Source organism: Cervus canadensis, chromosome 22 (genome assembly GCF_019320065.1).
Source record: "Cervus canadensis isolate Bull #8, Minnesota chromosome 22, ASM1932006v1, whole genome shotgun sequence".
Lineage (NCBI taxonomy): Eukaryota > Metazoa > Chordata > Mammalia > Artiodactyla > Cervidae > Cervus > Cervus canadensis.
The window spans coordinates 8,938,747-8,953,187 of NC_057407.1; the positions used below are offsets into that span (position 1 = coordinate 8,938,747).

General features: G+C 51.9%; 2 protein-coding genes across 2 annotated transcripts; both read left to right on the plus strand.

Moving 5' to 3' along the window:
• Positions 1 to 2,272: 2,272 nt before the first annotated feature.
• On the plus strand, positions 2,273 to 4,375 carry LOC122424251 (cathelicidin-3-like). Its single transcript, XM_043441825.1, has 4 exons — positions 2,273 to 2,476; positions 3,099 to 3,206; positions 3,368 to 3,439; positions 4,045 to 4,375. The coding sequence occupies exons 1-4, from the start codon at positions 2,279 to 2,281 to the stop codon at positions 4,210 to 4,212; spliced, it is 546 nt and encodes a 181-aa protein (XP_043297760.1). The 5' UTR covers positions 2,273 to 2,278; the 3' UTR covers positions 4,213 to 4,375.
• Positions 4,376 to 10,729: 6,354 nt separating this feature from the next.
• On the plus strand, positions 10,730 to 12,819 carry LOC122424365 (cathelicidin-4-like). Its single transcript, XM_043442117.1, has 4 exons — positions 10,730 to 10,927; positions 11,550 to 11,657; positions 11,812 to 11,886; positions 12,538 to 12,819. Exons 1-4 carry the CDS (start codon positions 10,730 to 10,732, stop codon positions 12,817 to 12,819), a joined length of 663 nt encoding a protein of 220 aa, XP_043298052.1.
• The last annotated feature ends 1,622 nt before the right edge of the window (positions 12,820 to 14,441 follow it).

A 14,441-nucleotide genomic window follows, 5' to 3' on the forward strand; every position in this document is an offset into this window, starting at 1 on the left:
CAAGAATGGTACCCATGCCCCACAGTCTGTTCACTGCCCGGGGCTGGGCCTGAGCCTGGTTCTCTTCTGCAAAGCTCAGGCACCTTCCTGCTCAGCCCCAAGGTGGGCCCAGGTCACCTTGTCACATAGCCCCAGATCCTGCGGAGAGGAGCTGGTAGGATGTTTGCTGTGCTTGGTGGTGGTGAGATTTGGAGCCCAAGCTTGGCTCAGCTGCGGCCTTTGGAATGACTGGGCTCAAGGCTGACTCAGAGCAGTCACCTCGATGCTCACCAAGTACTCTGGCTATGGTGTGGCTGGTGCAGCCTCTGTTGGTTTTATGTCCCCCCTCCGGTTCCTGGAAGTGGGATGGTGCTGCCCCCTTGCCAGTTGGCCTGCTTCATCAAACCCTGTGCCTGGGAAATCCCAGCCTGGATGAGGAGTTTCAAGGAGGACTTAGCCTCCCCATCTCTTGCTTCACCTGAAGTGGTCATTGGGAAGGAGGAAGTAGACCCTGAGCAGAGAGAGGGCCCTGATGCTCAGCCCTCACCCAAGCCCACCCTCACAGCTCATTGGAACCTTCCCTGTTTCCTGCAGAGGGCAGGAGGGAGGGCCAAATAGCCCTCCACTGGTCCCCAAGTGGTGGACAGCATGCTGGGTCAGTGGAGGGATTGGGTCCCCCACTGGGTCTGCCATTTCCTAGTGACTGGTGGTGTCCTTGATTGAAAGAGTTACCTGTGGGTCTCATTTTCCTTGTCAACTGATCTACACAGAGAGCTGGTGGGTGTTCCCAGAGTTGAGGGCACTGTTTAGAGCTGGGTTTGCATTCCACTTGCCCCAGAGTCTCAGGGACTGGAAGGGTGGCTGGTAGGAGAAAAGGAAGGGGTGATGCAGGATCAGGACTCCTATCCAGGTTTGTTGGGGGTGAAAAGTGTATGTGGATTTCCTAAAGACCGGCTGTGGAGTTGGGGGCAACCTGGCTGGGGACATGGGTGTGGTGTGTCTCCTGAGAAGAGCTCTGTTCTGACAGGCGGTGAGGACTAACCCAGGATCCTGGAGGCATGGAAGGCTCACACTTGGCATCACAGGAGGTGCAGCCTGAACCTGGCAGAGGACACGCCACTGCATCCAGAGAGGATGGGCGAGGGGACTTCAGTCTGAAGTCTGAGCAAAGACAAAGGTGCACAGGCAGGAAGGCACAGGGAGGGTGTCAGGGTTTCCAGTCACCCAGTAACCATGTGTATTGCTAGCTATTTTCTATTGCAATCATCTCCCTTTCCTCTTTTTTTTTTTTCCCCTTTCCTCTTTTTACTTGGGAAAAGGATACAGCTTGACCAAGGTGCCTCTGAGGCAATATCTAGGCTGTGTAACCAGGTTTCACAAACCCCACTTTCTTTCCTTCTCCAAGGCTGAGTAGGGTGGGCAACCAGCACCGTCCATCCAGGCTGCCATCTTCCAAGGCAGCCTGGCCAAGCCCCCAAGGGTCCCACAGGGCAACTGAGTGCACAAGCCACCCCAGGCCTCCTGGGCACATGAGGATTAGAATGGATTAGTGATGCTGGTGATGGTTTAGAATGGGCTTCATGGTCTCAGGACTCCTCTGTCTCTTGGGCACACTGTTTCTCCCAGCTGTGCTCTCTTGTCCTCCCAGTGGGCCCCGCCCCCCACCCCCATCGGTGTTCAACTGAAGCACTGAGCAGGGAGCCACTGAGGTCAAATCAGAAGGGATGTCCTGAAGTCTCTGTGAGCCAAGAGAAGTTTCCTTGTGTGGTTGCAGGTCAGGGAGGGCTTCTCAAGGTGAAAGGCAGGTCAAACAGAGGCATCAGGTGCAAAGATGGGAGGAGAGCAGGAGGCTCTGATGTGGCCTGTGGTTGGGGTGGGTGGGGCACGCTGACACCTGAGAACCACAGGGCTGGGGTGTGGACAATGATGAGGATCAGTATCCAGACCCTGGTGCCCCTGCCTCAAGGCAGCTGGTCAGTGGCCACATCAGTGGCTGGCAGGAGCCCTAGACGATGGTGTGGAAGGTGGACAGTAGTTAGGGAAGAGCCTGGAACATAAAGAAGTTGAACTCTGGGGCTTGTGGCTTCACTGAGAGGAAACCATTTCTTCACCTTGCCCAGGGTCCTCCCTGCCCACTGCCCAGAAACCCCATGAGGCAACAACAAGGACTGTGGCAAGTCCAGCTCACACCCTGGGAGGAGGGCACAGATGGGGAAGGTTCCTGGTTGAACCTTTGCATCAGGCCCAGGCGAAAAATAAAAGGAGGGTCCCTCAGGTGGGAGGAGGCAGACTGGGGACCATGGAGACCCAGAGGCCTAGCCTCTCCCTGGGACGGTGGTCACTGTGGCTACTGCTGCTGGGACTAGCACTGCCCTCAGCCAGGGCCCAGGCCCTCAGCTACAGGGAGGCCGTGCTTCGTGTTGTGGATCAGTTCAATGAGCGGTCCTCAGAAGCTAATCTCTACCGCCTCCTGGAGCTGGACCCGCCTCCCAAGGACGTGAGTTGGGGAGGGGACTGTGGTTGGGCCCTTCTCCTGCCTGCCTTGGCCACACTGTCGCCCCCTTCACTCAGGCTGTACCTCCTGTCAGGAAGGCACTTTGCCCTCTAGGTGGCTCCCACCTCTTCCAGAAAACCTTCCCAGACCTGGGTCCCCTGCCAGCCCCAGGCTTCCTGCCTTAGCATCTCTGCTGCGGGATCAGGCGCCCTACACACCTGGCTCCCAGGACTTCCGGGAGCTCCAGGGATGGAGGGGGTCACAGGCTCTGTGAGGTGACGTCCCTGCTGAAGCCCCCTCTGCACTGCGGTGTCTCCCTCCCAGGGAGGCCTCTGTCAGCCTGGAGGTTCCAGGTACAAGGGCTCTCCCTGCAGGCGGCCCTGACCTCTCTCAGCCCCTCTGTGGGGAGGCGCTGCCCTCAGCGCTGCCGTGCAGTCCACTCCTGCTCTCTGGGTGCCTGTGAGGCCGGGAACGGGCTCTGTCCCTCCCCTGGGCTCCCAGCACCAAGCCCAGGGCCGGACACACTGGGGGCTGGAGAGGCTGCCGTCTGGGTGGGGGCAGGGAGACAGATCAGAGAAGGAAACATGAGCCCAAGCCCAGTCTCCCCATTTTATTCCTGGATCAGGATGAGAACCCAAATATCCCGAAGCCTGTGAGCTTCAGGGTGAAGGAGACCGTGTGCCCCAGGACAAGCCAGCAGTCCCCGGAGCAGTGTGACTTCAAGGAGAATGGGGTGAGCTTGGGGGCTGGAGGCTGAGGGCTGGGATAAATGGTTCTCGGGGAGCTGAACAGGGGCCTTCAGGGATGATCTCCAGCCCTGGGCTGGAAGGAAGGGTGAGCCAGGGAGGTTATGGCCCGGGGGGTTCCAGTTTGACCTGGAAACTCCCCTTCCAGCTGGTGAAGCAGTGTGTGGGGACAGTTACCCTGGACCAGTCCAATGACCAGTTTGACCTAAACTGTAATGAGGTGAGTGGCCCCTTCTTAATTGGGGTATTCTAGGGGGTAGTGTATAGAACATGCTTTGGACCAATGACCCGCTGCCCCATCCAGGGCAGAAAAAAGCCCTCCTACCCCGGCCCCTCCCTCCCCCAAGCCCCAGGTCTCCAGCCCTGGCTCTGCATCCCTTAGAGCAGTGGTTCTCTAATGCTGTCACCACCTGGGAACTGACATAAGACAGATTCTCATGTCTGAGAGCTCCTGAATCAGACCTGGGGCGGGGGGGGCGGGGGGGTCCAGCCATTTGTATTTTCACAAGGCCTCCAGGGGATTCTGACTGGACTGAAGTTGAGAGGAACCGATTTAGTAATGATCTCTAATCCCCTGCTCTAATCCAGTTTTGCTAGGATGGGCTTGTGAGCCTGGGAAGCCCCATGCTGTCTGTGGACCTCAGTTTCTCCACAAGTCTCTGTATATAGGGAATCAATCATATGCTTCAAAGATAACAGCCAGAGGGTGAACAGGGCCCAACACTAGTGGGGTCCCACTTAGAAGGCTCTTCAGGTGTGAAGTGAGGGATCTTGTCTTGGCCCTTGCACGGTCTCACAACAAATCTGTTTTGTCATGGTTTACAGCTTCAGAGTGTCAGGAGATTTCGCCGGGCCCGACGTTTGTCACGGCCAATTATAAGGCCATTGCCATTACCACGGCCAGGGCAAAGGCCAATTATAAGGCCATTGCCTTTTCCACAGCCACGGCCACGACCACGGCCATGGCCAAGGCCAGTTCCAGTGCTATTGTGATAATCACTGGGGAGGCCAATGTCAAGGTTAGCACTACGGCCAAGACCAATGCTGAGTCCACGTCCATTCCTCCTGACAACTCCCATTCCAAGGTTTCCTGGAAAAGAGTGAAGGATTGGTTGACATCACACCCATTAAAGAATATTAATGAATCCTGAGTCCATGGAAGGATCCTAAGGGTCTGATTTGTTTGACTTAGACTTCTGGACGGTGAAAAGTAAATTCTTGTGAAAACAACTTTCCCCCATGCTCAGTTTCAATTTTCTCACCTCTTAACACTTACCGAGACCGAGTCCTTATGTCTGAGAGACCTCCTTTGTGTGTGTGTGTCTGTGCGTGTCTGTGCATAGGTGTGTGTCTATGCGCATGTGTATATCTGTGTGTGTGTGAGATCACTCCTGTGAACACAGAGAAGCGTGAGGCCCCTGTTCCTTCCAGGAGGACATGGGGGAAGGCAGCAGGCCCAGGAGCTCCAGGACAGTGTCTCCATCCTCGGGTTCCTCCCGCTCCTGCCCTCCTTCAACACCCAGCAGGACGTACGGAGACCTGCTGTGTGTGCAGTGCTGGTGGGGCTGCTCCTCCAGCTCACATGGAGCTGACAGTCCATGAGGGGCCAGGCTTCTCACCTGATTAAACACTCACAGAGTCACAGTTCAGTCTCAGTGCTAAGCTGGAAAGTTCAATGTCCAGAATGTTCCACCTGCATTTGACAAATTTAACTCTGGAAAAGCCCACTCCTTTTGCCTTTTCCTGTTGCATTGAGGCACATCTGTTTCCTTACCTGGTCCCAGATTTCAGTGTTGGGTTTGTGCTTATGGATCACATGGTATAAAAATTTGCACCATTAAATACAAGCATCCTGCTCACTGGGATGAAGAGCACTGCATGAGGGTGAGAGACACAGAGTGACACACAGATCACATGTGTTTGCCCCAGTGTTTCAGACACTGTTCGTGTCCTGTCCACTCCCCATTCTCTAGCTGACCTTTGCCCTCGGGCATACTGGAAGCACTGGGGAGTTTGAATCCAGGGAGCAGCTTCAACTAACCATTGAGGGGACTTGATGGAAAAACACCTCCTCTTCCTTAGTCCTTAGGGTAGCCCACTCCCAGACATATCACACCTCTGTCTGAGGTTCTGTGCACTTCAGTAACCTCTTCATTGAATGTACTCTTCTGACTCAGGCCCTGCCCTGTCTCCCATCTCTACATCCCTGCTAGAGCTTTTTGGAATTGCCTCCCAAATAAACTACTTCCACTAATACTTGTCTTAGGTCTGTTTCCGGGTCAAGACACAGATTCCTTTCTTGAAGAGGGACAGTGGGCAGGATCTCACAGAGGGTGTGCTTTGTTACCTGTGAGGTTTGTCTCCTCTTGGTGAGTAGGCAGGGCTGATTTCAGGAAAGTTCATGCATCTCACTCTACATCACTCCTCACTATGGGAGGAAACCCTACAGGGAAGTTTAGGGCTCTGTTGTGTCTGTACCAGTGATACAGGCTTGCCAGAGCCAATTGTAAAATGGTCAGGATTTTTTTTTAGCTGCTTATTAAGCTCCTGGTAGCTTCAAAACAGTGAATGTTCCTGCCAGCGTGTTGATGCCTCCCAAGCTCCATGCCACCCATCCTGTCTGTACTGCTGAGGCAATGAGAACTGCAGAGAGGAGAGTTGGTACCAGAACACTTGACTGGAGTCCACCATTGTTGATGAAACTGGGTAGCAATGTCTTTATTTTCCAAAGCACACTCTAGATGTCAAAACCTGGGAAGAGCCACGGGAAGGGCTGTTTTTTTTTTTTTTCTTTCTTTTATTTATTTATTTTTATTTATTTTAATTGGAGGCTAATTACTTTACAATATTGTAGTGGATTTTGCCATACATTCATATGATCAGCCATGGGTGTACATGTGTTCCCCATCCTGAACCTCCCTCCCACCTCGCTCCCCATCCCATCCCTCAGGGTCATCCTAGTGCACCAGCTCTGAGCACTCTGTCTCATGCATTGAACCTGGACTGGTGATCTATTTCACATATGATAATACATATGATTCAATGCTATTCTCTCAAACCAACCCACCCTCTCCTTCTCCCATAGAGTCCAAAAGTCTGTTCTTTACATCTCTTTCACTATCTCGCATATAGGGTCATCGTTACCATCTTTCTAAATTCCATATATATGTGTTAATATTTGTATTGGTGTTTTTTCCTTCTGACTTACTTCGCTCTGTGTAAAAGGCTCCAGTTTCATCCACCTCATTAAAACAGATTCAAATGGATTCTTTTTAATAGCTGAGCAATATTCCTTTGTGTATATGTACCACAGCTTTCTTATCCATTTGTCTGCTGATGGACATCTAGGTTACTTCCATGTCCTGACTATTGTAAACAGTGCTGTGATGAACATTGGGGTACACGTCTCTTTCAATTCTGGTTTCCTCAGTGTATATGCCCAGCAGTGGGAATGCTGGGTCATATGGCATTTCTATTTCCAGTTTTTTAAGGAATATCCACACTGTTCTCTATAGTGGCTGTCCTAGTTTGCATTCCCACCAACAGTGTAAGAGGGTTTCTTTTTCTCCGCACCCTCTCCAGCATTTACTGTTTGTAGACTTTTTGATAGCAGCCATTCTGACTGGTGTGAGAAGGTAGTTCATTGTGGTTTTGATTTGCATTTCTCTGATAATGAGTGATATTGAGCATCTTTTCATGTGTTTGTTAGCCATCTGTATGTCTTCTTTGGAGAAATGTCTGTTTAGTTCTTTGGCCCATTTTTTGATTGGGTCACTTATTTTTCTGGAATTGAGCTGCAGGAGTTGCTTGTATATTTTTGAAATTAATTCTTTGTCAGTTGCTTCACTTGCTATTATTTTATCCCATTCTGAAGGCTGTCTTTTCACTTTGCCTATACTTTCCTTCGTTGTGCAAAAGCTTTTAAGTTTAATTAGGTCCCATTTGTTTATTTTTGCTTTTATTTCCATTAATCTGGGAGGTGGGTCATAGAGGATCTTGCTATGATTTACGTCAGAGAGTGTTTTGCCTATGTTTTCCTCTAGGAGTTTTATAGTTTCTGGTCTTACATTCAGATCTTTAATCCATTTTGAGTTTATTTTTGTGTATGGTGTTCAAAAGTGTTCTAGTTTCATTCTTTTACAAGTGGTTGACCAGTTTTCCCAGCACCACTTGTTATAGAGATTGTCTTTTTCCTATTGTATATTTTTGCCTTTTTTGTCAAAGATAAGGTATCCATAGGTGCATGGATTTATCTCTGGGCTTTCTATTTTGTTCCATTGATCTATGTTTCTGTCTTTGTACCAGTACCATACTGTCTTGATGACTGTTACTTTGTAGTATAGCCTGAAGTCAGGGAGGTTGATTCCTCCAGTTCCATACTTCTTTTTCAATATTGCTTTGGCTATGTGAGGTTTTTTGTATTTCCATACAAATTGTGAAATTATTTGTTCTAGTTCTCTGAAAAATACCATTGGTATCTTGATAGGGATCGCATTGAACCTATAGATTGCTTTGGGTAGTATACTCATTTTCACTATATTGATTCTTCCGATCCGTGAATGTGGTATATTTCTCCATCTATTTGTGTCATCTTTGATTTCTTTCATCGGTGTTTTATAGTTTTCTATATATAGGTCTTTTGTTTCTGGAAGGGCTGTTTCTACCTTCCCAGGGCACCCATGGACAGATGGAAGACCTCCACTAGGGCATGCCAGTCAGTTGAGAGGGAACACAGAGGCACCCAGGAAAAAGGGAGAAGTGTGTGGGCTTCATGTGAAGGGCCCTGTCGTCCTCCATCCTCCCAGAAGTTGATGTCTGGATGGGCTCAGCTCACTTCCTGTTTGAAGATTGTGATCTCAGGAGGCTGACCCTGAGATCTTGAGGGTTTGCAAGTCTTTGTCCTGGTAGAAGAATGAAAGAGGATTTGCTTTCCTGATGTACCTGAGGATTCCAGAGTCCTGTTTGGAAAGAGAACACCCACTCAGTCTCTCTGCTGACAGGTCTGGCCTGGGACCCAGCTGCCCTCTCTACACCCATGTCCCCAGTAAAAACCCACTCACAAGAATGGTACCCATGCCCCACAGTCTGTTCACTGCCTGAGGCTGGGCATGAGCCTGGTTCTCTTCTGCAAAGCTCAGGCACCTTCCTGCTCAGCCCCAAGGTGGGCCCAGGTCACCTTGTCACACAGCCCCAGATCCTGCGGAGAGGAGCTGGTAGGAGGTTTGCTGTGCTTGGTGGTGGTGAGATTTGGAGCCTGAGCTTGGCTCATCTGAGGCCCTTGGAATGACTGGGCTCAAGGCTGACTCAGAACAGTCATCCTGATGCCCTCCAAGTACTCTGGCTATGGTGTGGCTGGTGCAGCCTCTGTTGGTTTTATGCACCCCACCCTCCCAGTTGCTGGATGTGGGATGGTGCTGCCCTCCTACAAGCTGATCTACATCATCAAACCCCATGCCTGGGAAATCCCAGCCTGGATGAGGAGTTTCAAGGAGGACTTAGCCTCCCCATCTCTTGCTTCACCTGAAGTGGTCATTGGGAAGGAGGAAGTAGACCCTGAGCAGAGAGAGGGCCCTGATGCTCAGCCCTCACCCAAGCCCACCCTCACAGCTCATTGGAACCTTCCCTGTTTCCTGCAGAGGGCAGGAGGGAGGGCCAAATAGCCCTCCACTGGTCCCCAAGTGGTGGACAGCATGCTGGGTCAGTGGAGGGATTGGGTCCCCCACTGGGTCTGCCATTTCCTAGTGACTGGTGGTGTCCTTGATTGAAAGAGTTACCTGTGGGTCTCATTTTCCTTGTCAACTGATCTACACAGAGAGCTGGTGGGTGTTCCCAGAGTTGAGGGCACTGTTTAGAGCTGGGTTTGCATTCCACTTGCCCCAGAGTCTCAGGGACTGGAAGGGTGGCTGGTAGGAGAAAAGGAAGGGGTGATGCAGGATCAGGACTCCTATCCAGGTTTGTTGGGGGTGAAAAGTGTATGTGGATTTCCTAAAGACCGGCTGTGGAGTTGGGGGCAACCTGGCTGGGGACATGGGTGTGGTGTGTCTCCTGAGAAGAGCTCTGTTCTGACAGGCGGTGAGGACTAACCCAGGATCCTGGAGGCATGGAAGGCTCACACTTGGCATCACAGGAGGTGCAGCCTGAACCTGGCAGAGGACACGCCACTGCATCCAGAGAGGATGGGCGAGGGGACTTCAGTCTGAAGTCTGAGCAAAGACAAAGGTGCACAGGCAGGAAGGCACAGGGAGGGTGTCAGGGTTTCCAGTCACCCAGTAACCATGTGTATTGCTAGCTATTTTCTATTGCAATCATCTCCCTTTCCTCTTTTTTTTTTTTCCCCTTTCCTCTTTTTACTTGGGAAAAGGATACAGCTTGACCAAGGTGCCTCTGAGGCAATATCTAGGCTGTGTAACCAGGTTTCACAAACCCCACTTTCTTTCCTTCTCCAAGGCTGAGTAGGGTGGGCAACCAGCATCGTCCATCCAGGCTGCCATCTTCCAAGGCAGCCTGGCCAAGCCCCCAAGGGTCCCACAGGGCAACTGAGTGCACAAGCCACCCCAGGCCTCCTGGGCACATGAGGATTAGAATGGATTAGTGATGCTGGTGATGGTTTAGAATGGGCTTCATGGTCTCAGGACTCCTCTGTCTCTTGGGCACACTGTTTCTCCCAGCTGTGCTCTCTTGTCCTCCCAGTGGGCCCCGCCCCCCACCCCCATCGGTGTTCAACTGAAGCACTGAGCAGGGAGCCACTGAGGTCAAATCAGAAGGGATGTCCTGAAGTCTCTGTGAGCCAAGAGAAGTTTCCTTGTGTGGTTGCAGGTCAGGGAGGGCTTCTCAAGGTGAAAGGCAGGTCAAACAGAGGCATCAGGTGCAAAGATGGGAGGAGAGCAGGAGGCTCTGATGTGGCCTGTGGTTGGGGTGGGTGGGGCACGCTGACACCTGAGAACCACAGGGCTGGGGTGTGGACAATGATGAGGATCAGTATCCAGACCCTGGTGCCCCTGCCTCAAGGCAGCTGGTCAGTGGCCACATCAGTGGCTGGCAGGAGCCCTAGACGATGGTGTGGAAGGTGGACAGTAGTTAGGGAAGAGCCTGGAACATAAAGAAGTTGAACTCTGGGGCTTGTGGCTTCACTGAGAGGAAAGGAGACTGGAGGAGGAGCTGGGCAGGAGAGGAGGGAGGTCAGAGGGGATGTAGACACTGTCTACTCCTTCCCTCTTGGAGGCACAACCCCCCTGAGCAAGCCTTCCTGTGACACTTCCCATGTGCCCCAGAGAGGCCAAGGTATTAAGAGAGATGGAGAAACCATTTCTTCACCTTGCCCAGGGTCCTCCCTGCCCACTGCCCAGAAACCCCATGAGGCAACAACAAGGACTGTGGCAAGTCCAGCTCACACCTTGGGAGGAGGGCAGGGATGGGGTGGGTCAGAAAGACTCCTGGTTTATCCTTTGTATCAAGTCCAGACTGGGCATAAAAGGATGTTCCTTGGGCTGTGAGGAGACTGACTAGGGACATGGAGACCCAGAGGCCTAGCCTCTCCCTGGGACGGTGGTCACTGTGGCTACTGCTGCTGGGACTAGCACTGCCCTCAGCCAGGGCCCAGGCCCTCAGCTACAGGGAGGCCGTGCTTCGTGTTGTGGATCAGTTCAATGAGCGGTCCTCAGAAGCTAATCTCTACCGCCTCCTGGAGCTAGACCCGCCTCCCAAGGACGTGAGTTGGGGAGGGGACTGTGGTTGGGCCCTTCTCCTGCCTGCCTTGGCCACACTGTCGCCCCCTTCACTCAGGCTGTACCTCCTGTCAGGAAGGCACTTTGCCCTCTAGGTGGCTCCCACCTCTTCCAGAAAACCTTCCCAGACCTGGGTCCCCTGCCAGCCCCAGGCTTCCTACCTTAGCATCTCTGCTGCGGGATCAGGCGCCTTGCACACCTGGCTCCCAGGACTTCCAGGAGCTCCAGGGATGGAGGGGGTCACAGGCTCTGTGAGGTGATGTCCCTGCTGAAGCCCCCTCTGCGCTGTGGTGTCTCCCTGCCAGGGAGGCCTCTGTCAGCCTGGAAGTTCCAGGTACAAGGGTTCTCCCTGCAGGCGGCCCCAACCTCCCTCAGCCCCTCTGCGGGGAGGTGCTGCCCTCAGTGCTGCCGTGCGGTCCGCTCCTGCTCTCTGTGAGCCCGTGAGGCCAGGGACGCCCTCTGTCCCTCCCCTTGGCTCACAGCACCAAGCCCAGGGCCGGACACACAGGGGGCTGGAGAGGCTGTCGTCCGGGTGGGGGCGGGGAGACAGATCAGAGAAGGAAACATGAGCCCGGGTCCAGTCTCCCCACTTTGATCTTTGACCAGGTGGAGGACCGCAGTGCTCGAAAGCCTGTGAGCTTCAGGGTGAAGGAGACCATGTGCCCCAGGTCAAGCCTGCAGCCCCCGGAACAGTGTGACTTCAAGGAGAATGGGGTGAGCCTGGGGGCTGGAGGCTGAGGGCTGGGATAAATGCTTCTCAACACGAGTTGGACAGGAAACTTCGGGAAGGCTTCCAGCATGTAGGTGGTGAGGTGAGCCTGGGAGATTATGGCCCGGGGTTCCAGTTTGACCTTGTGCTCCCTTCCAGCTGGTGAAAAAGTGTGTTGGAACAGTCAGCCTGGACCAGATTGATGACCAGTTTGACCTAAACTGGTCAAATGAGGTGAGTGGCCCCTTCTGTGTTGTGCAGATGCTAACAAGGTGGGTTGTGGAACTTCCTTTAGACCAATGACCCACTGCTCCATCCAGGGCAGAGACAGGCCTTCCTACCCTGGCCCCTCGTTCCCCCGAACCCCAGGTCTCCAGCCCTGGCTCTGCATCCCTTAGAGCAGTGGTTCTCTACTGGGGTCCCCAACCAGGAACTGACATGAGATAGGTTCTCAGGTCCCACTGAGAGCTCCTGAAACAGACTCTGGGTTGAGGTCCAGACATTTGTATTTTCACAAGGCCCCCAGGGAATTCTGACTGGGCTGAAGTTGAGAGGCATTGACTCAAGTCCGTAATGATCTTTCATCCCTGCTCTAATCCAGCTTTGCTAGGATGGGCTTGTGGCCCTGCGAAGCCCCATGTTGTCTGTGGACCTCAGTTTCTCCACAAGTGTCTGTATATAGGGATTCAAACATATGATTCAAAGATAACAGTCAGAAGGTGAAGAGGGTCCAACACTCGTGGTGTCCCAGTTAGAGGGCTGTTCTGGTGTGAAGTGAGAGATCTTGTCTTGACCCTTGCCCATTCCCACAACAAATCTGTTTTGTCATGGTTTACGGCTTCAGAGTGTCAGGAGACTTTGTCCCTGGTGTCAACATCTCCCAAGGGAAAGGCCATGGCCAAAGCCATTACCATTACCAGTGCCAAGGCCAGGGCCAAGGCCATGGCCAAAGCCATTACCATTACCAGTGCCAAGGCCAGGGCCAAGGCCATGGTCAAAACCATTGTGATAATCACTGTGAAGGCCAAGGTCAAGTTTAGCACTGTGGCCAAGACCAATGCTAAGTCCACAACCATTCCTGATGACATCTCCCATTCCAAGGTTTCCTGGGAAATAGTGAAGGATTGGCTGCCATCACACCCGTTAAAGAATTTTGATGAATCCTGAGTCCACAGAAGAGTCCTAAGGGTCTGATTTGTTTTGGCTTAGACTTTTGGATGGTAAAAAATAAATTCTTGTGAAAACAACTTCCTCCAGGCTTCAATTTCTACTTTCTTGCCTCTTCCCACTTATTGAGACTGAGTCCTTAACTCTCAGAGGCCTACTCTGTGTGTGTGTGTGCCTCTGTGTGTGTGTGTCTATGTTTCTGTGCGTGTCTGTGTGTTTGTCTATGTGTGTGTGTATGTATGTGTGAACACAGAGAAACATGAGGCTCCTGTTCCTTCCAGGAGGGCACGGGGGAGGCAGCAGCCCCAGGAGCTCCAGGACAGCGTCCCCACCCTTGGGTCCCTCCCAAGCCCTTCACCTGCCCCTGCCCTCCTCTTCCAACATCCAGTAGGACGAACAGAGACCTGCTGTGTGTGCAGTGTTGGTGGGAATGCTGGTCCAGCTCACACGGAGCTGACAGTCCATGAGGGGCCAGGCTTCCCACCTTGTTAAACACTCACAGAGACACAGTTCAGTCTCAGGATTAAGCCTGAAGTTTCAGTGCCCAGAATGTTCCACCTGCTCTTGACAAACATAACTCTAGAGAATCCCACCCTTTTTTGGGTTCCTTTTCTTGTTGCATTGAGACACATCTCTATTTCTTTACCTGGTCCCAGATTTCAGTGGTAGGTTTGTGCTTACGGATCACATGGTATAAAAATTAGCACCATTAAACACAAGCATCCTGCTCATTGTGGTTGGAGATTTCTCCATAAGTGTGTGAGACACACAGAGTGACACACAGATCACATCACTGTTTGCCTCAGTGTTCAGACACTGCCCATGTCCTGCCCACTCTCCATTTTCTAGCTGACCTTTGCTCTGGGGCAGATGGAAGCCTTGGAAAGTTTGAATCCAGGGAGCATCTTCAACTAACCATTGGGGGAACTTGATGGAAAAACATCTCTTCTTTCTCCCTCCTTGGGTATCCCACTCCCAGATGTGTCACACCTCTGTCTGAGGCCCCCAGCTGGCTTTAGTCTCAGTCATGCACTTCAATGACCTCTTCATTGAATGTACTCTTCTGACTCAGGCCCTGCCCTGTCTCATGTCTCTACATCCCTGCTCGAGATTTTTGGAATTGCCTCCCAAACAAACTACTTCTGCTAAATGCTTGTCTTAGGTCTGCTTCTGGGTCAACCTGAACCAAGATATAGATTCATTTCTCTGAGAGGGACAGAGGGCAGGATCTCACAGAGCATGTACTCTGTTACCTGTCAGGCTTGTCTCCTCTTGGTGAACAGGTGGGGCTGAATCAGGAAGGTTAGAGGAAAATAATAGAATGGAAAAGACTAGAGATTTCTTCAAGAAAATTAGAGATACCAAGGGAACATTTCATGCAAAGATGGGCACCATAAAGGACAGAAATGGTATGGACCTAACAAGCAGAAGATTTTAAGAAGAGGTGGCAAGAATACACAGAAGAACTATACAAAAAAGATCTTCATCACCCAGATAATCAGGATAGTGTGATCACTCACCTAGAGCCAGACATCTTGGAATGCGAAGTCAAGTGGGCCTTAGGGAACATCACTACGAACAAAGCTAGTGGAGGTGATAGAAATCCAGTTGAGCTATTTCAA

Bases quoted from the DNA above. Each gene is read 5' to 3' on its own strand.
- LOC122424251 (XM_043441825.1), top strand. From the start codon at position 2,279: ATGGAGACCCAGAGGCCTAGCCTCTCCCTGGGACGGTGGTCACTGTGG. The intron at 2,477-3,098 runs GTGAGTTGGGGA...TTCCTGGATCAG, and splicing joins TGGACCCGCCTCCCAAGGAC to GATGAGAACCCAAATATCCC. The intron at 3,440-4,044 runs GTGAGTGGCCCC...CATGGTTTACAG, and splicing joins TTGACCTAAACTGTAATGAG to CTTCAGAGTGTCAGGAGATT.
- LOC122424365 (XM_043442117.1), top strand. From the start codon at position 10,730: ATGGAGACCCAGAGGCCTAGCCTCTCCCTGGGACGGTGGTCACTGTGG. The intron at 10,928-11,549 runs GTGAGTTGGGGA...ATCTTTGACCAG, and splicing joins TAGACCCGCCTCCCAAGGAC to GTGGAGGACCGCAGTGCTCG. The intron at 11,887-12,537 runs GTGAGTGGCCCC...ACATCTCCCAAG, and splicing joins ACCTAAACTGGTCAAATGAG to GGAAAGGCCATGGCCAAAGC.